The 27,713-nt window shown below is 38.2% G+C and overlaps 2 protein-coding genes across 3 annotated transcripts in view; one reads left to right on the plus strand and one right to left on the minus strand.

Moving 5' to 3' along the window:
• The window catches only part of LOC137765377 (RNA-binding protein 43-like), a 149,495-nt gene that overhangs the window by 22,830 nt on the left and 98,952 nt on the right, over positions 1-27,713 (plus strand). The window lies entirely within an intron of this gene.
• Positions 1,360-16,989, minus strand: TNFAIP6 (TNF alpha induced protein 6). The gene is made up of 6 exons (XM_068543988.1): positions 16,817-16,989; positions 12,023-12,160; positions 10,370-10,531; positions 6,243-6,471; positions 5,407-5,447; positions 1,360-1,765 (listed from the first exon to the last, which is right to left on the minus strand). The coding sequence occupies exons 1-6, from the start codon at positions 16,908-16,910 to the stop codon at positions 1,596-1,598; spliced, it is 834 nt and encodes a 277-aa protein (XP_068400089.1). The 5' UTR covers positions 16,911-16,989; the 3' UTR covers positions 1,360-1,595.

Genomic DNA, 27,713 nt, shown 5'->3' on the forward strand with positions numbered 1-27,713 from the left:
ATTTATTATCTTACAGTTCTGTAGTTCAGAAGTCCAATGGGACTCTCTGAGCTAAAATCAATGAGTCAGCAGGGATGCATTCCGTCTGGAAGTTCTAGGGGAGAATCTCTTTGCCTTTTCCAGCTTCCAAAAGCCACCCACAATCCTTGGCTCATGGCACCTTTCCTCCATCTTCAAAGCCATCAATGTTGCATCTTTCTGACTTTGCTTCTCTTGTCACATCTTTTTTCTGACTCTCTTTTTCTTAAGCCTCCCTCATCCACTTTTAAGGACCCCTGTGATCACATTGGGCCCACCTGGACAATCCAGGATAATATCCCATTTTAAGGTCCTTAACTTAATCACTTGTGCAAAGTCCCTTTTGTCACATAAGGTAACATATTCACAGGTTTTGGGGATTAGGATGCAGACATCCTGGGAAGGAACACTCTTCTGCCTGCCACAAAAGGTTATATTTAATATCTCATTCTCTGACCACTACCTACTAACTCCAGTGCGTCCCCTTTCATACTCTGATTTGACAATTCTTTGAGCGCACCACTTTGTTACTGTCCCTCGTTTCCTTACTGTCCTCTCTTCACCCCTTATCAAACTAAATTCCTTGGGTTATCATTGCAATCCCTTCTTACCCATATCCTCTACTCCCTTGCCCCTGTCTTATCATACTCACTTGGCAAAACTGACCCTGCTGACTACTGCTCTCTCACTAATCTGTCTTTGTCCCGTGTAGCTGAACATGGCCAGAGGAAAAGAGACTCGCTGACCAATTTCCTTTTAAAGTCCATACCACAAAGTTCAAATGGACCCTTAGTGCTGCTGGTTAATGACCTGCCATTTTCCTAGTCCATTCACTTTCTCGCTTCCCTAGAGGATGCCTTTGTCTGCTGAGTGAGTAGTGCAGCCCACCAGCCATCCAGCCCACCACCCACCCCATTAGTGTCATAAAGTCCAGCTTATCTCCCTCAAAAACATTTTTTTATTTTAATTAATCTCTGACTCAGTAATTCTACCTCTAGGACCCTATCCCAAATAATTAGAGAGCTGTACAAATACATATATGTCCAAGGATGTTTATTGAAACAATATTTATGAAAACTACCTATAATTCCCACAATAGAGACAGGTTTACATAAAGTATGGAACAATCGTAGCATGGACAGTTTACAGAATACCGTAAATGAAATCATGTTCAAAATCATGTTTTTGCGGAATACTCAATGATAGGGGAAAACGTGTACACCATAAAGTTCAATGGTAAAAAATCCAAGATATCAAATTGTACATAGAGCAGCATTCCAAAATTTGAAATACAAATACATATAGATACATATATACATATACCACAAATCAAAAAATGACTAAAAGAAAAATATATGAATGTTAATGCTTGTTATTTTTATGCAGTGGTATTATGGGAGATTTTATTCTCTCATTTAAAGTTTTCTTTATTTTCCAATTTTTCCCAAATTATCAGGTATTGCTTTCACATTTAGAAAAATAATAAATAAATGTTAATAATAATAATAATAATATAAAAGTGAGATCAAAGGGGCTCCAAAAGATAGAAACATAAATATGGAATGTCTTTCTTTGCTTTATAGATGGCTAAATCTTCCAGCTAAAAAGTTTTTATTTCCAGGAGAAGTAGTACTTGTATTCTTTCCTTGACTGGATTTGGATAGAGGATCCACTGCAACATATTTGATTTGGAAACCTCCTGCTGTCACTGAAGCATCACTTAGAAACTTCAGGGTCATGACATTTCCTGGGGAGGAGGAGGATGCAAAAGAACCAAGATGTTACTCTCCTTCAATTTGGCTGACAATTCAAAGACTCATTCTCATAGGAGAATATAAAAATTCATGAACAAGACTCCCAGAATTCAGAACTAGATTCTCAAGCTGTAGAGTCTGTAGTTTCACTGCCAACTGGGACCAGGACTGTCATATTTTTTCCTGTGGCTCTCCAATCTGTCCTAGAGGAAATTTTGTCTATTCTGTTTTCAAAGGGATTCTTTGTAGAAGGAACATCCATAGAATTACAGGAGAATGGCAGGCAGTTCAAACCATTAAGATATGGATGGATTATTTACTAAATGATGGCAACAAGCCTTGCATTTGTTAAAAAAAAAAAAAAAAAAAAGCCCACAAAGCTAGATCCCTTTACACAAAGCACCTAACTACATTTTACCTGCATTAAAGACCAAAATGTACCAAAAACAAAAAGGGAAAACGTTATTGTATAAAATAAATATAGGAATATTTTTCTTTTTCAGGAGGGAATGACCTTCTTAATCCAGATCACAAATCCAGAATTCATTACAAAAACCCCATATATATATATAAGATGAAAGGCACAGCTTTAAGTGCCTTTCATCTTATTTTCCAAAGCAACACTATGAGGTGGATACTATTAAAATAGTCATTTTTATAGATGAAATTGAGGCACAGAAAACCTGAGTAGCTTGCCCAAGGCCACAGGGTTATAAGTGGCAGAACCAGGTTTGAGTTCAGAGTTCATGCTGTGGTCCACTGTACTTTTCTCAAACTTGAAAGAGTTGTTTAAATTAAAAAAAAAAAAATTTTTTTTTCTTTAATTAATTTATTTATTTTTAGCTGTGTTGGGTCTTCGTTTCTGTGCAAGGGCTTTCTCTAGTTGTGGCAAGCGGGGGCCACTCTTCATCGCGGTGCGCAGGCCTCTCACTATCGCGGCCTCTCTTGTTGCGGAGCACAGGCTCCAGACGTGCAGGCTCAGTAGTTGTGGCTCACGGGCCTAGTTGCTCCGTGGCATGTGGGATCCTCCCAGACCAGGGCTCGAACCCGTGTCCCCTGCATTGGCAGGCAGATTCTCAACCACTGCACGACCAGGGGAAGCCCCCCCAGAATTTTTTTTTTCAGATTACTCAACTGGTTAAAATACAAATTGCCACTGTAGGGCTAGTGCTAATTTGGTGACATCTATCCACATCTAAGTGCACATCACCTATGACCCCAACATTTCACTTCTAGAAATTTACTTTTTAAAAATAAAATAGCACTACAAAATAGAGGTTTAAAAACGTCTAGTGAAATGTTCAATAGCAAAAGAAAAAAAAATCTGAAACAACCACCTTCAGGATGTTAAATATGGGTATATGACAAATTATGGTACCTATTAGGTAGTCATTAAAAAGAATTAGAATGATCTAAATATTATACTCTGACTTGAAAATAGCTCCATGGTCTCCATGTATTGATATATAATGTTTGTATTATACAGGAAGACATCTGGAAGGATGGTCACCACATAGTTATCCAATGCCTTTCTTGGGTGGGGAGAGATGAGAAGGGTGGGCACATTCTTTCTTTATATACCTTTTTTTAAAGTGGTACAGTAATGGGTAATTTTTAGTTTATTTTCTGTTTTTGTTTTTCAATATAAATATCCAGGGGTGAGTAAGTATATATTTAAGAAGAAAACTAAATCAAAATGTTAACAGCATTATGCTTGACTGATAGGATAATACTTTAAACATATTTTATATCTTCTTTTTCTATTACTTTGTATCAATGTATTCTTCCCGCTGTTTTGCTAAATCTTTGGCTTTTTATTTAACTATGCTCTTTTCTGTTGATTTGTTTCTCTTTGAGTAATAAATTGTGTGGGTTTTTCTTTTTTTAGTTCCTTGCAGTTGTGCAAGAAAAACACTGATTTGGTGTTATATTTGGAGTAAGTTTTGTCTGTTTTAAACAAAACAAGAAAAATATTAAGTTTCAGCCTTCTTTTTGACTCTCCCTCTGTTTCATTTTGTTTGTTTTTTTTTTAATAAGATTCTCACCCCCCAACTACCTCCTACATCTCATAAAATGTCTTCTTTTAGTTTTCTGTTAACATAAAATATGTTCTCAAGTAAAGAATAAGAGATAAATAAAAAGTTTAACAGATTACTCTTCCTAGGGAGACTATGACAGAGTAATGAATTAATAAATTTTAAGCATTAATCATTCCAAGACTGAACAAGAATTTCCATCTCTTGTAATGATTCATAAATGAGAATTGCGTGCACTGCAAAGCTAGGGTGTGGGACTAATTTTAGCTAGTAGTATCTCAGCTTAAGGACTGCTTAGAAATTGCAACTCAATGTAGGTTTGTTGTTTTTAGTTAGAGAAGTATTGTGATAATTTTTTTATGATGTGGAGGAAAAATAGAGCAAGTCAGAATGCCAGGGACTTCCCTGGTGGTGCAGTGGTTAAGAATCCGCCTGCCAATGCAGGAGACACAGGTTCGGGCCCTGGTCCGGGAAGATCCCCCATGTCACGGAGCAGCTAAGCCCATGCGCCACAACTACTGAGCTTGTGCTCTAGAGCCCGCAAGCCACAACTACTGAGCCCATGTGCCACAACTACTGAAGCCAGCGTGCCTAGAGCCTGTGCTCCACAACAAAGAGAAGCCACCGCAATAAGAAGCCCGCGCACCACAACAAAGAGTAGCCCAGCTCGTGGCAACTAGAGAAAGCCCACGTGCAGCAACAAAGACCCAATGCAGCCAAAAATAAATAAATAAATAAATAAATAAAAAATAAAAACAAAAAAAGAATGCCAATTACTGGTGCTGGTGATGAAAATAAAAAGGAAAATGAAGACATCTAAGAAAGTAAAAGTTCTTAGAAAGTAGCAGTTTGAGGCAATAGCAATGGTATTGCTTATTGAGATAAATGTATGCTGCTACAGGGACCTTTCTTGGGGTACATTTCAAGGAACAAAGTCACACAAAATAATTAGCAAGAGGAAAAATATTTGGAAAACACTGCCTACTATAGCTAGCCTTTTTAGATTTACTATGCATAATTAGCATAGTAAAAGTTCTCTGACATCTTCTAATAAAGAAAGCTGTTTCACATTGTTTAATCCAATATTTCCCAAATTTACTTGACCTTAGAGCCCTTTTCTCATGTAATATCTATTAAAAACATCTAACAGAACTGTGTTCTTCACAAGACTCTCTGGGGATTGCTGTACTAATGTGAAAATGCAATAAATATGCTGTAAAAATTTTTTCAGTGATAGAAAGTATTTTAACAACTTTACAAATTACTTCAATCCTTTATCAATGAAAAGTTTGGACCTTTTATTACCACATTTTATGGGAATTATAAGCTATAGCAGTATTTATGGATTTGCAGATTCAAGACTATCTCAGACTGCATTTCCTGCAAATAACCAGAGAGTACACATTTTTAGTGCAAGGAGTTGATAAAAGTCTTTAAGTATAAATAAGCACTTCTTTGCCTTTTACAAGCTAGCAAGCTATATCTGTCTTCAGCTCTCTCAACTTTAAAAACTATATAGTAATAACTACTGGGTCCTTCATTTTCACTGATACTGAGAAAGCAAATCATAGTTTTGTTCTTCAATTTAGAGCCATTACCTGTACTAATGATGTCTTCTGGAAGCTCATCTCCACAGTATCTGAAAGAGAATTTTTTAAAAAGAGAGGTCACATGAATGATTATTATATAGCTATTGCAAGTGGCTCTTACTGATAATTGACGTACTTTATTTCCCCTAAGTAATGGCTCATTTTTCTATTATTTTACAACATTTTATTGTTATATTTATTTATTTTTACTTGAATTTGTAAGAGAGAAGAGGGGTTAAAACATTGAAATATGAAGTATCTCAGCTTAAGCACTGCTTAGAAATTGCAACTCAACGTAGGTTTGTTGTTTTTAGTTGGAGAAGTATTGTGATAATTTTTTTATGATGTGGAGGAAAAATAGAGCAAGTCAGAATGCCAGGGACTTCCATGGTGATGCAGTGGTTAAGAATCCACCTGCCAATGCAGGGGACATGGGTTCGAGCCCTGGTCCGGGAAGATCCCACATGTCACGGAGCACCTAAGCCCATGCGCCACAACTACTGAGCCTGCGCTCTAGAGCCTGCGAGCCACAACTACTGAAGCCCCCACTCCTAGATCCTGTGGTCCACAACAAAGAGAAGCCACCCCAATAAGAAGCCCGCACACCACAACGAAGAGTAGCCCAGCTCGCCGCAACCAGAGAAAGCCCACGTGCAGCAACGAAGACCCAACTCAGCCAAAAATAAATAAATGAATAAATTAATTAAAAAAAAAAGATACTCTGTTGCAGGAGAATAGATAAACTGGAAAATCAGTGTTGTAGGGACAGTTGGAAAGAAATAAAAGAAACATCATGCAAAATATCGGATGTTCATTAGCTTCCTGTATGGAGAAACAATACATACCTGCCCACAAAGCCATGGACATCATCGTAACTGTCATATATTTCAACATAGTCAGCCAAGCAAGCTGGGTCATCTTCAAGGTCAAAGTCCAAAAAACTCAGGTGAATACGCTGACCATACTTGAGTCTAATGTGCCAGTAGCAGATTTGGTTATCATCATACTCATTTGGGAAGCCTGGAGATTTAAAAATTTGCTTTGGATCTGTGAAGACACCACCACACTCCTTTGCTGAAATGAGAAAAAAAAAATGATAAAGCATTTTAAAAAAATGATTCCTACTTAAAAAATGATACTCATTTCTTAGTGTCCATCTATTTAGTACTTTTTATGAAATAAAAATAAAATGATTTAATATATAGCATCCATAGTATATCGTGTGTAACTGTAGCTAAAGAATGTTTTTTCATTAATAGTTGCTAAATTCTCTAAAATGAACATAGACCACTTGTGAATTTTTTTTTGTCCTAACTTTTTAAAAATTAATTTATTTTTGGCTGTGTTGGGTCTTTGTTGCTGCACGCGGGCTTTCTCTAGTTGCAGCGAGCGGGGGGCTATTCTTTGCTGCGGTGCGTGGGCTTCTCCTTGGGGTGGCTTCTCGTTGCGGAGCACGGGCTCTAAGCGTGTGGGCTTCAGTAGTTGTGGCATGCGGGCTCTAGAGCACAGGCTCAGTAGTTGTGGCACATGGGCTTAATTGCTTCGTGGCATGTGGGATCTTCGAGGACCAGGGCTCGAACCTGTGTCCCCTGCATTGGCAAGGAGATTCTTAACCACTGCGCCACCAGGGAAGTCCCCACTTGTGAGTTTTTTTAAAAGTAAAACAGCAAGAAGGAATAATAATTGTGCTCCTGTTGACATTTTTGCTCTGTTTACATTTTAAGCATAGGATGCATGTCTTATGTGTACACTTAAATGTGTTTTGACAAATATATATGCCCATATTACCAACAGCCCAATCAAGATGACAGGGATTTTGTTCTGTGGTGTCACCACTGTGTCTTCAGGGACTCAGACACTTAGAATAATGAGTCCAATAAATTCTGTCTGGAAAATCATTATAGAATATGAAGATCACGTAGGGAATTTGAAGGTCACTCTAATCCAGTTAAAAGGAATAATTTATAATCATTCTATACTCCTTTTACTGGTTTAAATTAGCACCTTAATCCTCATACTATTTGAGGATTTGGTGAAGATATCCATGTTGGTTTTTTCAAGTCATTTACCATTTCACAGATTTCTGTCCTGTCCCATAACCTGTTATAAGAACAAACAATCTCTGCCAGAACAGTGATTTTACAGTATGCCTAGAGAGAAAGCTGTGGAAGGGCCCCAGTTAAATTCCATATCACCTAAATGTCTAGTGTCTTGAAAAAAAGATACAAACTGGAAACTCAAAAATAATCTGAGTGGTGGTGATGGTAGTGGTGACTCTGGATAGCATTCAAAGGTATTTTTTATTATATCAATTAGAGGGTTTCTTTTTTTTTTTTTTGGCTACGCCATGCAGCTCGCAGTATCTTAGTTCCCTGACCAGGGATCCAACCTGTGCCCTTGGCAGTGAAAGCGCCGAGTCCTAACCACTGGACCGCCAGAGAATTCCCCAATTAGAAGTTTTTTACAAGAATATTCTCCTTTAAAATAACTATTACAATAAAAAATTGTGTTAGAATCCTTAACACCATAGAAGTAAAGGAAGCTTATCACCCCAGGGCAGAATAGGCTCTTAGAAAGGCAAGGAAGTGACAAAAGAGGGTCAGGGATCTAGTTTGAGCTCTGCGTTCAGTCTATACCTCTGTTTCTTCATTGGTAAAATAAATATAGTCATGCCTCTCCTGTTACCTCCCTCACAGGACTATTCTGAGGATAAAATACAAAGGATAGCTTAAGAGTATTATGCAAAGTGTAAGCTATTCTTATTGTATTATTAAATAATATATAATACATAGTTTATATGTGCACATAAGCATGTACAGTGCCCGCTTTGGGAGTGATTTTCTCTGTCCCATAGCATCCTATCTTTGATGTATATATCATTAGATTAGGAAAAAAATTCAAATATTGAACTAATTTGTTTTTATATTTAGCTATATGTATTCAGCTCTATATTTCATGTTACATATAATTATTGCCTCATCTCTTGCTTATTTAGAAAATGACAGATTTATAAAGCAGGCTGGGTCCCTGAGGACTGACAGCTAGTTGGTTAAGAAGTATTCATACAGGAGGCAGTCGGCATCATGCCACACATTCAGAACTTGAATGAGCAAGCTGACTTTTGAACACTTCTGAATGACCCTATTCTTCCTTGCTTCAATCAACTCTAACTTGGTGATATTGATTAATTAATAATCATTGCTTTATTTTTCTGATACCATTATGATTTTTTTCATTCCAATTATTTTTCAAGGAACTGTTCTCCCATTGCTAGTTCAGGTGGCCCCCAGTCCCCTTCAGGTTGACCACATCCTAAATAATCAGTATATCACTGAATCCAAAAGTAAGCTGAGACTTGAGTAAGCACACGTCTCCCAGGATTCTGTACACATATTCCCAGAGTAAAAAGCATTCAGCCTCTATGAGAAACAAAAGCAGCTTATAAAAATTTGTAAGTTAAGGTGGCATTCTTATAAAAGGGCAATGAAATACTGTAAGAATCTTTCCATTTGTACTTCTACATCTTCCTTAGACTTTGACCTTTGGAAATGATTGAGTAGGTGCTCAGAGATCCTGAAGTTTATCAAGCAAAAGAATCAGATAATATATTTGGAAATAGAAGTTACTCTTAAGAGTAAAAAGAGAGTTGCTTGTATAAATATATTTAAGAAAAAGGAAGAGAGGAAGAGAGAAAGAGAGGAAAAGAAGATATATGAATTATTAACAATGACTAAATATAGGACTAAATATAGTATACTATAGGCTTAAAGTATGTCAAAGTGATTTGAAACTTATAGTCTATATGAATGCACGTTATTCATATTTTTTGAATTTTATTTATTTTTTTATACAGCAGGTTCTTATTAGTTATCTATTTTATGCATATTAGTGTATATATGTCAATCCCAATCTCCCAATTCATCCCACCCCCCCATTTATTCATATTTTGTCTCAAGTGGGAATAGGTGACAGCTCTAGGAAAAATTCTTTTCTACTTGGAGTATACATTATTGTGAGGTATAGGTTAGTTGCAAATGTGAGAAACTGTTCTCCAATGGTTAATATTATTATTTAATAATATTATTAAATAATAAATTCTATAATAATATGCTAGAACTTCACTGTAATCTCCTACTTTGTCATGGACATTCTCTAAGGTAGATCCAAATGGGACACCACCTGAGGATGTTTATGATCATATATGTGGGAAATACTTTGTAACATGTTGTAACACTTTGTAATATTATCCTGGGGGAAATATATCCCAAAACAACAGTCTACTTTTTTCTCCAACAGCATGGACCAAGAATTACTGTTTATAGTAATTATAATGTGTTAATTTTCTCTCTAAAGTTTTCCTAGCTGCAATCAACCGTGGAAAAAGAATATGAATAAACAGGTACTTACAATAATAACTAGCATATCCAGTATATATTTGTTAAAACAAACCACAGAGTGAGGGTTGCTTAGTTTGGAAGTTTAAGAATTTGTGCCCAAAAAGAAATTAGGGAAAAACTTTGTTTATTCTGTCTCCTTTTCTCATTCTATTAAAGGGATAATTTTGAACAGTTAACATTTGGTAGTACTACTTCATAGTTTTAGCTAATTAACTGTGACAAGTTTGTAATCTTTTTTTTTTTTTTTCCTTTGTAATCAGGAAGTTCCCTGGCACAGAAAAGAATTGTCTTGATCTCACCTGCCTACTAATTACTGGCTGTCTGAAAGTTACTTAAGCTCTTGAACTTTAGTTTCCTGAATTCTAAATTGGGTATAACAATAAAGTGACAGTGTGGATGAAGAGACATAAGTCAGTGTGTGGCACAGCATAATCATTCTATGAATGGTAGTTGTTATTAATAATTATCGTTACTAAATTGCTCTCTCTCTGGAAGAAGAAGTCTTTTCTTTTTACTAACCTCTTAGTAACCTGTACCTGTTTTTATATAGTATAAAATTATTGTTTTTGACAAACCATGTGGGTTGTAGCAATAAGCATCCCATCTTTCACTTCTGTTCAGACGGACTCCGTAATCAATAATACCAGTTTTTCCAAATCCACAGTTGGGCCCCGGCTTCACAATGGGGTATCCAACTCTGCCCTTGGCCATCCACCCAGCAGCACAGATATGAAATCCTGCAAGAGAATGGAAGGGTAATGGCTTAACTGGTTATTCCCTCAGCTGAGTGAAGGTCATCTCAACTAAGATGGCCCCTTGCAACAGGGACAGTGTCTTAACTGCCCAAATCCAGTTCATATAAAAGGGGAAGAACTGTTTTCTTAAAAAATAAAGTTTGAATATATATAAAAGTTCTTGTAACATCTGATTTTTACTAGAAAATGACATCTTACTTGGAGAAAAAAAAAAGAAGCAGATGGACTAGGAAATAATAATACCATGGATATGAAAACAATCCAATTTCAGAGCTGGCTTCTTTTCACAAATGACCGAGCTAGTGCCATGAGTTAATTTCTGGTTAATTTCTGGAATTACCGTCAATACTGAAAAAATTTTTTTCAGATGATAATTTCTCCTTCAGGATCAATTAAGATATCACTAATATTTAAAAACTTTGAATAGGGATAAGAGTACTCATACATTTCAAACAAAGCCTCAGCCTTGTTTTCCTTACTCAACTTTGGAGGCTGTTTTAATATTTGCCAATGCCATCCAAGAACGATTTGACTACAAGTCCCCCATGGCTAGTAATGTCTCTGGCCTTTGTATACAAGTCCCCCATGGCTAGTAATGTCTCTGGCCTTTGTATACATCATTCCATTTACTGCGTCACACAGAGCCCTAAGGGTATAGACTGAGCAGTCATCTGGGGAGACTTTGGGGCATTTTCGAGAACACCTTTATTTTTGTCTTGGGTAATGTATAATAATAGTATGAGCTTTGCCAGGTATGTTCCTATCAGCAAAGGGATATCTTAAGTGGAGAAGAAAATTCTGAATTGGGGTGGCCTTTTGGATTCTCCTGAAAGTCCAGGAGAGACAGTAGCAGCCCGGTTTTTTTAATATAAAGAAGCAAACAGCATTTGTTAATTACTGGGTTTTCACCAGGTGTCCTGACATCATCTTCCCAGTTTCTTTCATCTGCCTCCTTACAACTTGCTTATCCTACTTTTCCTCATGGCTTTTGATCCTAAAGTACAAATGCATTCTCCCACTTAATGTAAAAAAAAGAAAAGGAAAAAATTGAAAATAATTGAAAAAAAAATCCACTAAATTCACTATTTCTTCTACCAAGTAAATTTCTTTGTAAGACACAACATAGTAGCACCATTTAACAGCTGAGGAAAATGACACACAGACGTCAAGAAGAGATAGAATGATATTAAAAATGAATAGCAATGGCATTAAAATTAATGAGGAGTTTAAATGATATCGAGATAATGATGTCTTCATTTTCTTTTGATGTTTATTTATCAGCTCCCAATGGGGTGTGACCCCAACTAAGTTACTAGTAGTAGGAATTATCTACCAGCTCTAGGCAGAGAAGATAGGAGAAGCCAGAGGAACTATTAGCAGGGGTGGAGAGAAAAGTCTTAATAAGGGGTTGCAGGAAAGGTGGAAATTTTTTTTTCCAAGGGTGAAAAAGAAGATTATTGTCAAAGCCATTACCAATTTTTCTGGCTGCTTCTAACTGCTTGTAGGTGGCAAGATGGCCACCTTCATATTCACACACCGCCTTCGCTTCTGCGTAGGTGAGCTTGTACTTGCCAGACCGCGCTTCTCTGTGGTACACGCCTGCTGCTTGTTCTGTGAATTCACAAAATGTCGTCAATGCACTATTATCCATTCTTGTGGAACAAGGGAAATTTTGTGGCCTCAGCTGGAAGATTACATCAGCTATTGTTCCTGCCAAAGGGTTCCCTGGGTCAGCTGCCTTGAGTGGCTAAGTTTTCATTGTTAGAAAGCTTTGGAAAAAAAATATGAATGAGGGGAATTTGGGGGGACATAGATAGAAACTTGAGGCTAAATTATTTTTTGAACTGAAAACCTGAAAGAAAGTTTTAACACAACATTGTATTTCTGCATTATCCAAAGGTGATAGAGTTTTAACTTTTTTTTTGGCTTTGTTTTAAAAACTTAGAAAGGTAAGCAGTAGGAAAAGAAAAGGAGTTGAAGGCAAAAGAAACCAATGAAAATTGGCTCACAATGAAGGAGAAAAGTAAGCCAAAATAGCCATTTGAGGGAAATGACTAATGCAATATAATTGAGAATTTAGTAAACAAATCAAAAACTGAGGAAAAGTTTAAAGGAATCCAAAGCAAGCAAATATTACATTGAAGAAAAGAAAAATAGATTTAAATACAGCAGAGAAAAAGTGGGACACACCTAACTACCAGTTCCTAAGTTCTTTAGCTGGTTTGTCTTTTTCGGTTCACATTTGTTCCCAACGTATTTTAGATAGTGTTAAGTCATACATGAGCTGTCTCCCACTAGATCACTGTTTAAAATGATTGTTTTGAGTTTGGAGTGCATTTTGCCATAGAAACAATGTGAAAAGATTCCCAAGACAATAATCATAACATAGCTCTAATAGTTCTATGTTGACTGTCAGATTATTGTTAAGTCTTTGTCCCCTGACCTGTGCAATCAGCCACCATCAAGACCATTTCCAACGAGAACGTATGTTTCTTGGCATGCAGCAAGATATGAATCCAGCAGTATTAGAAATACTGTTCTTTACTCTCTTCCCCAAGCTGAAGTTGACAATGCCACAGTTCAATAGGAGATGCTGCTTGGCATCTTTCTGGACTCCATGGGATACTGCTCTTATACCTTATATGGAAAAAGCCTGTCATTAATACACAGTACCTTAGTGCATCTGATACTTATAGGTCAGAGAACACAAGGAACATCAGTCATTTTCCCCTTTGAGAGTCACCTCATTAACTAAGCTTTTACTCGTTTCCAATTTGGTTGTTTTAAGAATATACCATGAGGTACTTTGATAGGTGCTGGGGATCAAGCCCTATTCTCAAGCAACTCAAGCACTAGTGGGCAATGCAAGTACATCTATTTTGAAATACAGGGGTACTAAGGCTTCTAGTAGAGAAGGAGACATGTAGTGCTTACTAAGGTATTGTGATGGAGATTATTGTTACTTTTTTTTTTAAATTTTATTTATTTATTTATTTATTTATTTATGGCTGTGTTGGGTCTTCGTTTCTGTGCGAGGGCTTTCTCTAGTTGCGGCAAGTGGGGGCCGCTTTTCATCGCGGTGTGCGGGTCTCTCAGTATCGCGGCCTCTCTTGTTGCGGAGCACAGGCTCCAGACGCACAGGCTCAGCAATTGTGGCTCACGGGCCTAGTCGCTCCACGGCATGTGGGATCTTCCCAGACCAGGGCTCGAACCCGTGTCCCCTGCATTGGCAGGCAGATTCTCAACCACTGCGCCACGAGGGAAGCCCTATTGTTACTTTTTAAAAGTGTTAAAACTGTATCTGTTCTCTAAAAGATCTTTATTTGAAAAAAAATTTTGTAGGAATTATTTTGTCTGCCAAGGTTTCTCAAACTAAGATTTCCGTGATATTTTACTCCAGAAATAAAAATATGATGTACTAAAAACACGACAGCAAGCTCCAAATGGAGTCCCTTATGCTAAGCCCCACATCACCAAACCAAGACTTAAGTATGGTTTCGGCTCACCCAGAAATGGAATCTTAAACCAGTCAGTCAGAAATCTCCTGATCACCACCAGTTAGGTCATCTGCCTGATAGACCCCTGCCATCCCCTGAAGGAAAGTAACCTTGCCATAACCAACCTGCTTTTTCCCCTAGTAAAACTTCCTTCTGCCTGCTCCCTTCTGCCTATGAAAGTCTTGCATTTTGTACCACTCCTCGGAGCTCCTTTCTATCTGTTAGATTGGATGCTGCCAAATTCAAATGGATTTTTGCTCAGATAAACTCAAAAATTTAAGTATGCTTCAGTTTTTCTTTTAACAGATGTTTGCAGGAAAAAAATAAATTAACAGAAAAATTTTTAAAAATAATTTTAAGTTTTCTTCCTGGTAGTTTTTCTTAAGCTTTTGGTACCTCTTAAACTTGTCTAGTAATAAGGTAGTAACTTAAATAGCAGAAATATCTATGCTATAATTTTTAGTTTATTAAATAATATTAATATTCCACACTGTTCCTGAAAGAGACCCAAACTTCCCATTATTTTGCCTTATGAACAAGTTGAGTACACTTGGCATGTGTACTTGACAGGTTTAAGCACACATTTATTTTAAAGTATTTCCCAATTCAGAATTTTAAACTACTAAGATGGTCCTTTGTACAATGAGTCCTAATCTAAAAAATTTCACCTTTCAGAGGAAGTAATAATTTATTAATTTTTCTAGCTGTCATTCACTGAAATTGAAAAATCTATTAACCTTTTCCTTTTAGTAAGTGGTGACACAATAGTATGTTGGCTCTGATTTCTGTTTCTGGTTCTACAGTGGACCAGTTGTGTGACCTTGTATAAATCACTGCCTGAGCTTCAGTTTCTTCATCTATCAAATGAGAATAATGACAGCTATTTTTTGGAATATATAAACCATAAAACCCATAAGCATAGCTTCTGTATCCTAGTAGAAGCTCATGATAATGTTACTTTTCCCTTCTCCTTTTTTGGATTCAATACAATGGCTAAAAAGAATTGCTTATCTGTACATTTTTTGATCTTCATAATCCATTTAAACTAGTTGAAGTCTCTTGTCCTTAAGTGTCTTTTAAAAAATTACTATCTAAGGAATTAGAGGATACAAGAGTTGAAAATAAACCTTAGGGGTCCCCTACTTCAGACTTCTCATTTTACCAGTATGGGACTGAGACCAAGAGTTTAAAGTGCCTTGTTCTTGATAGTTGCTGGCAGATTCCTGCCTTCTAATTCAACTTTCTTCCCTCCCTAAATAGTTTTCTTCTACTGCATTGGCCTAACCAACTGTAAACACTTTATGCTAGGCTGACTGGTCAATAATTTGTCTCACATTGAAGCATGAAGCACTGTGTAATCACTCCGGGCCTCAAATGTGCAGTATGCTATTAACAAACATTTGTGTTTGCTCCTCTCTATCTCTAGGACAGAACTCCTATTGTCTAGGTTTATATTTTGGTGATATACAACATCACTTAAAAAAAAAAAACAGCAACTCCAAATTACTTGATCATTAGCAAATTTGACAGCATTTCAGTTTATCCATGTGGGTTTAACTCTTACTAGCTTTATGATCATCTTTGTCATTTCTGACAAATAGGTGTATATTTCCCAAGTTTGATGGTGTGCAATGAAAATAAAGAGACTTGCTCATTCCTCTAGTAAATTCCAGACCCCATCTTGGCCAAATGGATTGCACTGTTCAGCATGAAAGCTGTTCACTGGCTCAAACTGAAAAAAGAGGCTGCAAGGCTGTGCATTGCAATCGAGCTTTCTAATGAAATCCGCATGGCTGCAGTTATTACCAGAGAGAAACATGCTGAAAGGGAAAATATTCTATAACTATGTGCTGCTTAGCAAGCATAACATCAAAATCTAGGTTAATTTTGCTTTCTCTTTATTTCTCTATTTTATACAAGGATCTGTCAGTTTTCTTCTTGAGCAATTCAAATTTTTTTCACTATCAAACACAACAGTGAACATAAAGCAGTATTATTTTGTATCATGAGAATTAAAGCATTGTTTAGAGTACTATATGGGGTATTTTGGGTTTTCTCTATTTAGCCTTTTTTGGTCTGTTGTTTATATTCACAGTTAGGTCTATGTCATTCCTTACATTTAACAAAACAACAAAAGAAACTTTCCTTGTCTAACAAAAGAGGTAGAAAAGTATTTAAATGGATAGCTCAAACAAAAGAAATCAAGTGGTAAGAATGCATCCAGAAATACAAGCTTTTTTCATTTTTTTCTATATTACAAGCTGGCTTTGTCAAACTAGTCAAAAGATGTTTGGAAAAAGCATGATATACACTACAGGTCAGAGTACATGGAGCAATGATTATAAAATTATTGTGTATTCCAATTTACCTGTTGTAATTCTCTTATGGTTACCTGTTATGAAATCTGACTAGAAATGCATTGAAATGAAAACAAAATAATATATTGGTGGTTTTATTTTAAGGAAACATTCTGCACTATACCACCACACCTTCTTTGAAAATTTTAAAGCATATTTTCATATGGAGTATAAATATTAACCTCTATTTTCTACTGAACAGTTCACTTTATAAAAAGCTATTTTAAAATTTTAGAAGGCAGAAACACTTTTTAAAAAATGATATATGCATTCCAGTAGCTATCTTTCCCAAGCATTTTCTTTGAAAACATCAGCCTTGAACAGAAGAGAAAAATTTACAGCTTTGATTCACTTCTCCATGAATTCAGAGAAGCGACTTTCCCAACAAGAAGCTCATGAGTGAAGTTTCTTACCAAGCCATATGGAGTTATGAAAAATTCCATTCTTGAATCCCCATCCGTGAGCCTCTTCCCACAGCAAGACAAATAAGTAAATTAAGATGACCATATCTAAGTTGTAGAGAAGGAATAGCCTGTTAGGGGCTGCTCAGGATAAATTCCCAGAGCAGAGGCTGAAATGTGTCTGAAACATCTGGTTTCCACATCTTTTAAATGGTTTTTCTTTTTTTTTAGCTGTGAGGTCAGCAAGTACTCTCCAATAGCATTTTCCTCTGTAGAGTTACACAATTAACTCACTGTCTGAGACAAATTCTCTGACTCATTTGCATTGGCAACCAAAACTAAGGATATAGAATGATCATCTACATTTTAAAATTCACTTACTTTGAAAGGGGATCATTTATTCTGTCTGTCATGGACACTTTTCTCTTAGGAAGTTTGTTTAACTTGGTGAAGATTCAGCAGTGGTTTCAAAACAACAAAAGAAAGACACCAGTAGGAGTTTTAAGAGAAACCCTGAATACCTTATTTGCAGTAGGTCAATTATGCGGTATGGGGTTTGGGGTTAAACACTAATCTTGAACTTGACCCTGGTAATGTTACTTTAGTTTTCCTTAAACATTGCCAAGCTTGTATAGAAAGTTTGAAACAAAAAGTGTACACAGCTGGCAAACTCTAAACTGTCTCCAGTGATGTAGCATTTCTTTACCCTCTCCTCTGTCTGCTTTTGTCCTGGGTGGGGTCTGTTGCAGTCCTTGGTTTATTGTGGTCAGTAGGTAAATACATCAGTTTCCAGAAAACTAGTTCAGTTTCAGAGACTTAGGACATTCCAGCATTTTGGGGCTATCTTATAATACAAATTTTTCCAGGCCACAAATCCTTGATTTTTTGGGAGGAAGGTGGGTGGGTAGATAGTCATAAAGTTAATTAAAATATGGCCTTAGGTTCCCCGAACCACTCTAACTTTGAAGATGATCGAAATCATAGGTAACAGTTATCATAGAAAAGTCACCATGCCTTGAAATACCCCAAATTTTCCTCTCCTTTTGTGCAGGGTCCTTGGGGAACCTGTCTGGTAATACCCCACTGCTCTGATGCTAGTGGTGTTTCCTGTTGATTGACAGCCATTTTTTTTGGCAGCTTTGGCTTCTCTTTCTCATTTGTCATTCTTCGCTACTTAGCGTCTCTACTCTTGCTACCAAACTGCTTCCCATTTGCTCCCATTATATTCATTTCTCATGCTTTCTTAGTTCCGCCATTGATGTTGGAATCTGGATTTGCTCTGATCTAAAGTTAGCCTTGAATCCCTTAGGCATCTTTGTGTTGCACATCAAAGGCTTAGACTGATCTTATCTCTCCTGGAAGGAGCAGTTGTGGGGGGTAGGCTGAGGGTACAGAATTTACTGGATACTCACTGAGATACGCATAAATCTGTTAGGGTTCAAAACTCTCTATTTTGGACCCACAGCAGATGAGAGATGAGGGGATTATATCCCAGTTCACTGACAGAATTAGAGGGTTTAAGTTTGGTGCAAAAGAGGATCTAGTCTAGACCAGGTAGGCGTGACTACGAAGAAGATAGGCATGGTCGGCGGGAATAGGATAAATAGAGAGTTGGAGGGAACAAATCATGATATTTCTCTGGAAAGTGGAATTATATGAGTTTTTTTTTTTTATATGAGTATTTTTTAAAATTAATTAATTTACTTATTTATTGTTGGCTACGTTGGGTCTTCGTTGCTGTGTGCGGGCTTTCTCTAACTGCAGCAAGCAGGGGCTACTCTTCGTTGCGGTGTGCGGGCTTCTCATTGCAGTGGCTTCTCTTGTTGTGGAGCACGGGCTCTAGGCGCGTGGGCTTCAGTAGTTGTGGCACACGGGCTCATAGCTGTGGATCGCGGGCTCTAGAGCGCAGGCTCAGTAGTCGTGGCGCGTGGACTTAGTTGCTCTGCAGCATGTGGGATCTTCCCGGACCAGGGCTAGAACCCGTGTCCCCTGCAGTGGCAGGCGGATTCTTAACCACTGAGCCACCAGGGAGGCCCTATATGAGTATTTTAAGTTCGTGGTTTAGGAAGTAAATATAACTTTACTTGTGCAAGCCTACAGCAGAACCGTCACAGCCTTCCCCATTCTTTTCCTGGTCATATTCTCTGCCCATGTGCTTTCTGCATCTCTCTAAAGTACTCAGTTCCCTCTAGGTCTCATTTATCGAAAATTACTCTCAGGAAAGGGTTGGAAATTAATCTTTACTTAGGTCAAATAACGAACAAGAGATACCCTTCTTTGTTCATCTGCATTTTAACAAAGCTCCAAGTATAACAGGGTGTAAATGTTCAACTTGTTTTAACATAACATTTAATGATTACTTTGATGGATTAACCCAATCTAGGGTGGAGGATTTCTTTCTCCCCCTCCCATTTCCCCATGCAATTCCCCCCACCTCTGTACAATGTTTGGAAACCCTATCATTCAGCAAAGAGAAAACAGTGCCTAATCGTGTGGGCTCTGGTTTTGAGGGGGTGTTCAGTTCTACTGTGGAAGAAAAGAGGAGAATGAGGGTTTTGTATGGAACAGATGCAGTGGGTGTGGGTGGGAATTCAGAGGAGAACCAGAGGGAGAAGGAGAGAGGAGAGCAGAGGGAGTTTTGTTTGTGAACTTACCTTGGAAGTTGTCCAAGATAATAGGCACTCCCTGCCCACCCCCTAGTACACACTACCCAGGATGTGTCTGAGGAGCTGAGAGAAGATACACTGAAGAAAATTCCTTTCAAGGGCTCAGAAGACTTGGCCAGTCCAATGCTCTGCCTTCAGGGATAAATGTCACCACCAACACCCCCTGCCCCCAATCTCTTGATTGCACCCACCAGTCACTGGCTGAAAACCCAGCAGGACTGCTTTTATGCAGAAGTACCTCCCCTTTCAGCTGCTTCCCCACAGTGTTCTAATGCCCATAAGTCTAAGCAGCTACTAGACACCTAAAGACAAGGAAGGGACAAGTCTACACTTGATTTGGGCTAAGACTGCACTGAACAAGCTTTAAGATCTCCTAAGCTGGCACAGTGGTTTAGTGATGTCACTATTCCACAAATTTAAAGTAAAAAAAAGAGACTCTAGGGTGGAGTTTCAAATATCTGTCAGAGGAAGAAGACATTTAAAATCCTTTCAACATGCTCAGCCTCAGCTGACCAGGAAGGTATGGAGAAGTGTCAGGTGGATGTGGACCGAGGGGGAGAAAAAGGAAGAGAGGAAAGAGAAACACATTCTAAGAGATCTCATGTCTGATTATACTTTAAAAAGACTGGATTTCAATTCCAAGCAAGACATTGTGGGAAAATGCAATTCTTTGGCATACAGTATGAAAACTAAAACATAAATTATATCATTTATTGATTATATCATATATTTTGTAATCTTGGAAAGTGAAGGAAAGAGAGGAGAAGGTAAGAAAAGAGAAGTGTGGAGCTCAGTGAATTACGAAATATGTCAGTAGAGGACATCCTTAAGAACACTGCCAGTAAGGCCATTAAATTACAATACAGGAATGCCCTACTCACCCCAAGAGCTCCATATGGACTATAGTATGAATAAAGGTAATAAAAGAAATAAAGCTCACTTCCCTAGTGCACGATTTAAAACAATTGGAGAGAAATTCTAATGCATGGCATAGAGCAAGGTTTAAGAAATATGTGGCATTCCACTCATTCATGCAATAAATACTTAATCTTCACATGGAGTGCTGCCAACTTTTACAGGGCCAGTAGGCTGGATAGAGCCTATGTAGAACAATGTGAAATATATGGAAAAGTGAAACATTTAATTATTTTATATCAAGAAGTTTTTAGAAAGTGAATATGACACTGAACAGAACAATGGGCTTTCAAGTTTATGGGAAAACAGAAGTCAGAAAGAGATCTGAAACTGACATTGGATTTCCCGTAGGTATATGGTGTGACATTCATTAGTAATACCCACCAAGTATTTCTGGTTCTCTACCAGCACTTTGGTAGCATTGTACCCTGTGACCCTCTGTGGTTTGGTGGGATCATGTGACTAATTCTGGCCAATGAGATGTAAGCAGAAATTAGATATGTTATCTCAGAGATGAGTATTTGATTGCTGATTCTCCAGAACTCTCTTTCCCTCCTGTATGGAGGGAACTATTTGAGATGGTGACTGCTCTATCACTTGGATCCCTGGTTGAGCCTGATGTTATGCAGCATGAATGAAATATAAACCTTTATTGTTTTAAGTCATTGAGATTTGGAAGTTGTTCATTACTGTTAGCATAACTTAATCTGTCCTGATTTATAGGAAGAAGTGAGTGTGTATGGGTATTTAAAGCAAAGGATGACTTCAGAAGTCTGGGAGTCTAGGGACATTCAGATGCAAAAGCTGAAGCCAGGAGAAGAAGGAGAAAGAAGAGCAAAGAGAAGGAGATAATGATTAATGTACTTAATATCCTTCCTCTCCCCACCCCACCTCCTTATAACACACAACTCCCCAGTTTGCCTATGATCTGCCTTCCAAATTTATTTATGCATTCATTCCAATCAAACAATTCCCTATACCTCTGATAAATCTTGAAAACTCTTGCCTCCTCCTCCATACCTCTTCTCTTCCCTTACTCTAGTTAGAGAATCACAGAACTCATTGCTGGGGACTTAGAGACCAACTGGTTCGAATTCTACCTGTGTTGTGACTCCCTGCTACGCTGCCCTTACTTATGTTGACCTGAAATCCTTTTAGTTAAACTTTGACTCATTTGCGTTATTGAGGTTCACAGAATAAGTCTTACCTATATCTGCTTTCAGGAAAAATTGCCATGATCTATGAAGCTGGAACAAAGAATACATATTTGAAAACAAATTTAAAATATGCTCACTTAGAATTTGCTTTTTAAATATTTTTTTTAAAGTAGGTCCAGAGGGCTTCCCTGGTGTCGCAGTGGTTAAGAATCCACCTGCCAATGTAGGGGACACAGGTTCGAGCCCTGGTCCTGGAAGATCCCACATGCTGAGGAGCAACTAAGCCCGTGCGCCACAACTACTGAGCCTGTGCTCTAGAGCTCGCGAGCCACAACTACTGAAGCCCGCACACCTAGAGCCCATGCTCCGCAACAAGAGAAGCCACCGCAATGAGAAGCCCGCGCACCGCAACGAAGAGTAGCCCCAGCTCACCACAACTAGAGAAACCTGCACACAGCAACAAAGACCCAATGCAGCCAAAAATAAATAAAATAAAATAAATAAATTTTTTTAAAAAGTAGATCCAGAAACATTAAGTTCAGAGTGAGCCTATCTTGATAAAGGAGGGATATGTGTAAATATATATGAAATGAAAAGTCCAGAAACTATACATACAAATGCCAGATATCTCTGCATGGTTGGGTTATGGCTATTTTCTATTTTCTTCTTTTTGTTTTTTGTTTTGTATTTTGTAAATTTTTGTTCAATAAATATGTATCATTTGTATAATGAAAAGAGTTGTGATTCATATACATATATTTAAAGGCATTAACTTAATTGACATGGCAATGAAACTGATAAAGAATACCAAGAAAACCATGACTAGAACAGAATATAAATTCTAAGAAAATTGAGTATTGTGCATCTAACCAGGTAAATGGGTGAAAGGATTAAACAGTCTTTCCAAGGAGAATGAGTTTAGTCATAATGGTATCAAAACTGAAGCCAAACCATAGTTCATAAATTTGTACTGAGGTCACATGGCATACGTGCTTGCTTTCAGGTAACTTGTTATGTATATAATCAATCTTGACCTTAGCCTACCCATAAATATTTAATTTTTTACAAATGTTTACAGAGGGCATAGTTTATGTTAAGCATTATACTGTTTACTATGTGGGGATATAAAGATTAATAAGAGATGATCTCAAAGAGTTCACAATTTCCTATTTAAAAAGTTATGAAGTAGGCTTGATTCTTTTTTTAAATTAATTAATTAATTAATTAATTAATTAATTTTTGGCTGAGTTGGGTCTTTGTTGCTGCGCGGGGGCTTTCTCTAGTTGTGGCGAGCGGGGGCTACTTTTCGTTACGGTGTGCGGGCTTCTCATTGCGGTGGCTTCTCTTGTTGCAGAGCACGGGCTCTAGGCGTGCGGGTTTCAGTAGTTGTGGTTCGCGGGCTCTAGAGCGCAGGCTCAGTAGTTGTGGCGCATGGGCTTAGTTGCTCTACGGCATGTGGGATCTTCCCGGACCAGGCGGATTCTTAACCATTGCGCCACCAGGGAAGCCCCAGGCTTGATTCTTTACCTGGGAGTTTTTGGAAGGGGTGTAGTTAAAGGTAATACTATGCCCATTGTCTTTGCACATTCTCTGACCCAGTGAAGGGAGGATCTACCAGGAAGATTTTTGGTCTTAGCATCTTCAGTACTGATAATGCTGGCAAGACTAGCTGCTGCTTGCTGCCACCAAGACTGGTGGCTCTGCTCACTAAGTATTAGGTATAATTAGACAGGTGAGTACACCCTTCTTCAAAGAAATACTTTATATCATCAGGGACAGATTCCCTTTAGGGTAACTTCCTGCCTTTCTGCCTTTATGTTCTGCTCAATTGCTATGGGCAAAATCTTTTTGTCTCCTTCCATTCATCCTCCCTCACAATAGGTGAGGCTACAGAAAGGTGAGGAATCAAGCATATATCCTAAATCTTCTTTGACCCCTGTTACCAAGCATCACTAGTGAGAGATTCTGAGGCTTCCTTCTTTTTTTTTTTTTTTTTTTTTTTTTCAATTTGTATTGGAGTATAGTTGATTTACAGTGTTGTGTCATTCAGGTGTACAGCTAAGGCTTCCTTCTTGATTCCTCTCTTCCTTTCATCAGTCTCACCCAATCCATTCTCACAGCCTGTGATCTCTACCTCCAAAACAAAATGGCGGCAGAGATTGTTAGATGATTACCAAACCAGGTTCCCTTTCTACCTGGGCACAGTCATAGACTACATTTCTCTGCCTCCTTTGCAGTTAGGTGCATGGAGAATGTGGCTAGTTTCTAGTTAATAGAGTGTGGGTTAACGATGTATAACAGTTTCAGACCAGGCCCATAACAATCTCCCACAGGTGGTCATGCATTTGCCATCTCTTGACTGAATGAGGAGGACTTTCGTGGCCCTGGAGGAGAGTGCAGTCAAAAGGTAGAAGGAGCCCCATTCTCTCTGTACCAGATAGAAAGAAGCACACCAGTCAGGAAGACCAAGAAAATTCTACTCTGTTAAACCACTGAGATTGGGATTTACTTGTTACCCAAACTAATATAATACAGTTATATTGTATTATATCTGCCTTTTTCTGTCTCTCTGCTTCCACCCTAGTCCGTGACACCATAATCTCTTGCTTGGACTATTACAATAGCCTCCTGTGTCCTTCCACGTTTGCTTTGTACAGGTCATTCTCTACATAGCAGCCTGAGTGATCTTTCAAAAGCATAAAACAGAACTTGTAATTGCCCTGCCTAAAAACTTAAGTACTCCTGTGGCACGAAAATAACGTCAGTCTCCTGATCTTGGTTTCTAACCTCCCCCATGTTCTGGTTCTTGTTCACATTTCCAACCTCACCCGCCCTGCTCTAACTTGAACATGCCAAGCTTATTCCTACCATAGAGATTTTGCAAAAAGGCATGCCTTTCCCTTCATCTTCTTCCTTACATTCAAATCTCAACTTAATTATGACCCTCTCAGTGAGGACTTTGTTGCCCAATCTAAAGCAGCCTCCTATAGCTTTTTATTGTAGGATACTATCTTTTTAAATAAATTTATTTATTTATTTATTATTTATTTTTGGCTGCATTGGGTCTTTGTTGCTGCGTGCAGCTTTCTCTTGTTGCGGCGAGCGGGGGCTACTCTTCATTGCGGTGTGCAGGCTTCTCATTGCGGTGGCTTCCTTGTTGCAGAGCTCGGGCTGTAGACATGCGGGCTTCAGTAGTTGTGGCATGCAGGCTCAGTAGTTGTGGCTCGCAGGCTCTAGAGTGCAGGCTCAGTAGTTGTGGCACATGGGCTTAGTTGCTCCGTGGCATGTGGGATCTTCCCAGACCAGGGCTGGAACCTGTGTCCCCTGCATTGGCAGGCAGATTCTTAACCACTGCGCCACCAGGGAAGCCCTAGGATCCTATTTTTTAAAGGTCAAGTTTTTCAAGATTTAATTTACATAGGGCGAGTCACCCTTTATAAGGTGTACCATTCTTTGAATTCTGACAAACATATACAATTGTGTAACCACCATAATCAAGATGTAGGGGATCTCAAAGAGTGGATACATGTATATGTATAACTGATTCACTTTGCTGTACACCTGAAACTAACACAACATTGTAAATCAACTATACTCCAATAAAAATTTTTAAAAAGATGTAGAGCATTTCCATCACCCCAAAAAGTTCCCTGGTATCACCCTACTTTAGATCTATCACAACCTAATATTCTTAAATACACTTATTGCAATCTAATATTTTTCTTGTTTATTTATGTATTTGTTTATATTTTAACTTATTTGTTTGTTTTATTATTTGTCATCTTCTACAAGGATATAGATCCATGAAAGCAGGGACTTTATCTTCCTGGTTTACCTCTGTATGCTGTGTAATAGTACCTGGTACATCACAGATTCTGAACAAATATTTGTGAAAGGAAGGAAGGAAGGAAAGAAGGAAGGAAGGGAGGGAGGGAGGGAGAAAGGAAGAACCTCTCTGAGTCTTGCATGACATATGTTTTCGTATGTCCAACGGGGGTATGTAATAACATCCCTTTTAGAGTACTCGTGAGGAGAGGAGGAGAGGAGATGTTGACTATAAGACCCCCTAGCATCATGCTGGCATTTAGTAGTGTTCAGTACATAGAGTTCCTGCGAAGTCAGTTCATCAGTCTTCCTTGGCCTGTTTGACACTTTCAGTTAGACTGGTCTTATTTTTACTTTTGCTATTTTGTTCTGTGGTGCTGCCCTCCACGGGTCCAGAGCTTCTCTCTCACTAGTGTCAACTCTTCAGGTCAGGGTGGTCAGTGACCTCCCTCAATAGCCTCCATACTAGCAGAAGAGGGAAGAAGCTTCCAGATTTCTTCCTGCTCTGGCCAGTAATTACACGTGTTTCTTTCACAAGACCCACAGTGCTATTATGAGGAGCAAGATGAGGGATTCTCTGTTGTCTCCTGTCTTTATGGTTCCAGTGATTCAGCAAATAGAGTAGCTCACCTTACTGTGAGATTCTGGGCTCTCTCAAGGATTTACTCCCCGCTCTGAGCCCCCTTTAGTGCTCAGCCTTGGCCCAAACCTCAAGAGAGTCAGCACCCTACGTGTCAGCCCTGACATACTTTTCCAAGGGACCGCTGCCCACAGCTGATGTTCATCTAGCTCCAGGTTACAGTTGTCAGATTTCAAGTGAAAATGCTTTGTCACTATTCTCTAGCTTCCATCTCAAGGGGGCTTTTATCTGCATATACTGGAGACCTTTGTTTTAATGCTTCTTAGCCAATGTATGGTGGGAACAAAGCTCAGAGCACAGACTTTGCTGTAAGTAAAGCAGTTACATTAGAAACTATACAACTTCTTACTAGGATGTTCCCTCTAACGCCGTGTATAATAAGACAAATTAGAAGCAACTGTGATGTAAATCGACAAAGGAATGATTAAATAAATGATGGTTTGGCTATATCTTGGAATACTGTGCAACAGTGTAAAGAATGAGAAGGAAGAATTCCAAGACTGATGGGAAACATTTTTCATTAGTATTATTATTCGAGTATTTAAATAATAATGTTGATTACTGAGTAATTAAATTAATTCAGAAAAAATTTTTTTAATTTATTTGATCTGTTACCAAATTTGAAACCTGGGAGAGAGGTGGAGGAGCACCTTTCTAGCACCCTCTTGTAGAGAGTGTATCCTCAATGTAGAAACAGAGGCCCAGAGAAATTATTGCGTTGGCCAAGAGGTTCGTTCGGTTTTTTCTGTAAGATGGCTCTAGTAGCACTTAGTTGTCTTTAATTTCATTCGAAACAATTTTGTTAGTTCGTATTGTGACAGCTGTCATATCAACATGCATTTAAAAAAACAATCAGAATTGGTGAATTTTTGTATAGCCATTTTAATATTGAAGATGGAAGAAAAAAACCAACATTTCCGGCATAGTATGCTTTATTATTTCAAGAAAGGTAAAAACACAACTGAAATGCAAAAAAAGATTTGTGCAGTATATGGAGAAAGTGCTGTGACTGATAGAACGTGTCAGAAGTGGTTTGCGAAGTTTCATGCTGGAGATTTCTTGCTGGACAATGCTCCATAGTTGGGTAGACCAGTTGAAGTCGATAACGATCAAATCGAGACATTCATTGAGAACAATCAACCATATACCATGCGGGAGATAGCTGACATACTCAAAATATCCAAATCAAGCATTGAAAATCATTTGCAGCAGCTTGGTTGTGCTAATCGCTTTGATGTTTGGGTTCCACATAAGTTAAGCGAAGAAAACCTTCTTGACCCTATTTCCGCATGCGAGTCTCTACTGAAACATAATGAAAACGTTCTGTTTTTAAAACAAATTGTGACAGGCAGTGAAAAGTGGATACTGTACAACAATGTGGAATGGAAGAGATTGTGGGGCAAGCAAAATGAACCACCACCAACCACACCACAGAAGTTCCAAAGAACTTGATGTTCCAAAGAAGTGTTGTTGTGTTGTGAAGTGATGTTCCAAAGAAGGTGATGTTGTGTATATGGTGGGATTGGAAGGGAGTCCTCTATTATGAGCTCCTTCTGGAAAACCAAACGATTAATTCCAACAAGTACTGCTCCCAATTAGATCAACTGAAAGCAGCACTAGATGAAAAGAGTCCGGAATTAGTCAACAGAAAACACATAATCTTCCATCAGGATAACACAAGACCTCATGTTTCCTTGATGACAGAG

The sequence above is a fragment of the Eschrichtius robustus genome, chromosome 5 (assembly GCF_028021215.1).
Source record: "Eschrichtius robustus isolate mEscRob2 chromosome 5, mEscRob2.pri, whole genome shotgun sequence".
Classification (NCBI taxonomy): domain Eukaryota; kingdom Metazoa; phylum Chordata; class Mammalia; order Artiodactyla; family Eschrichtiidae; genus Eschrichtius; species Eschrichtius robustus.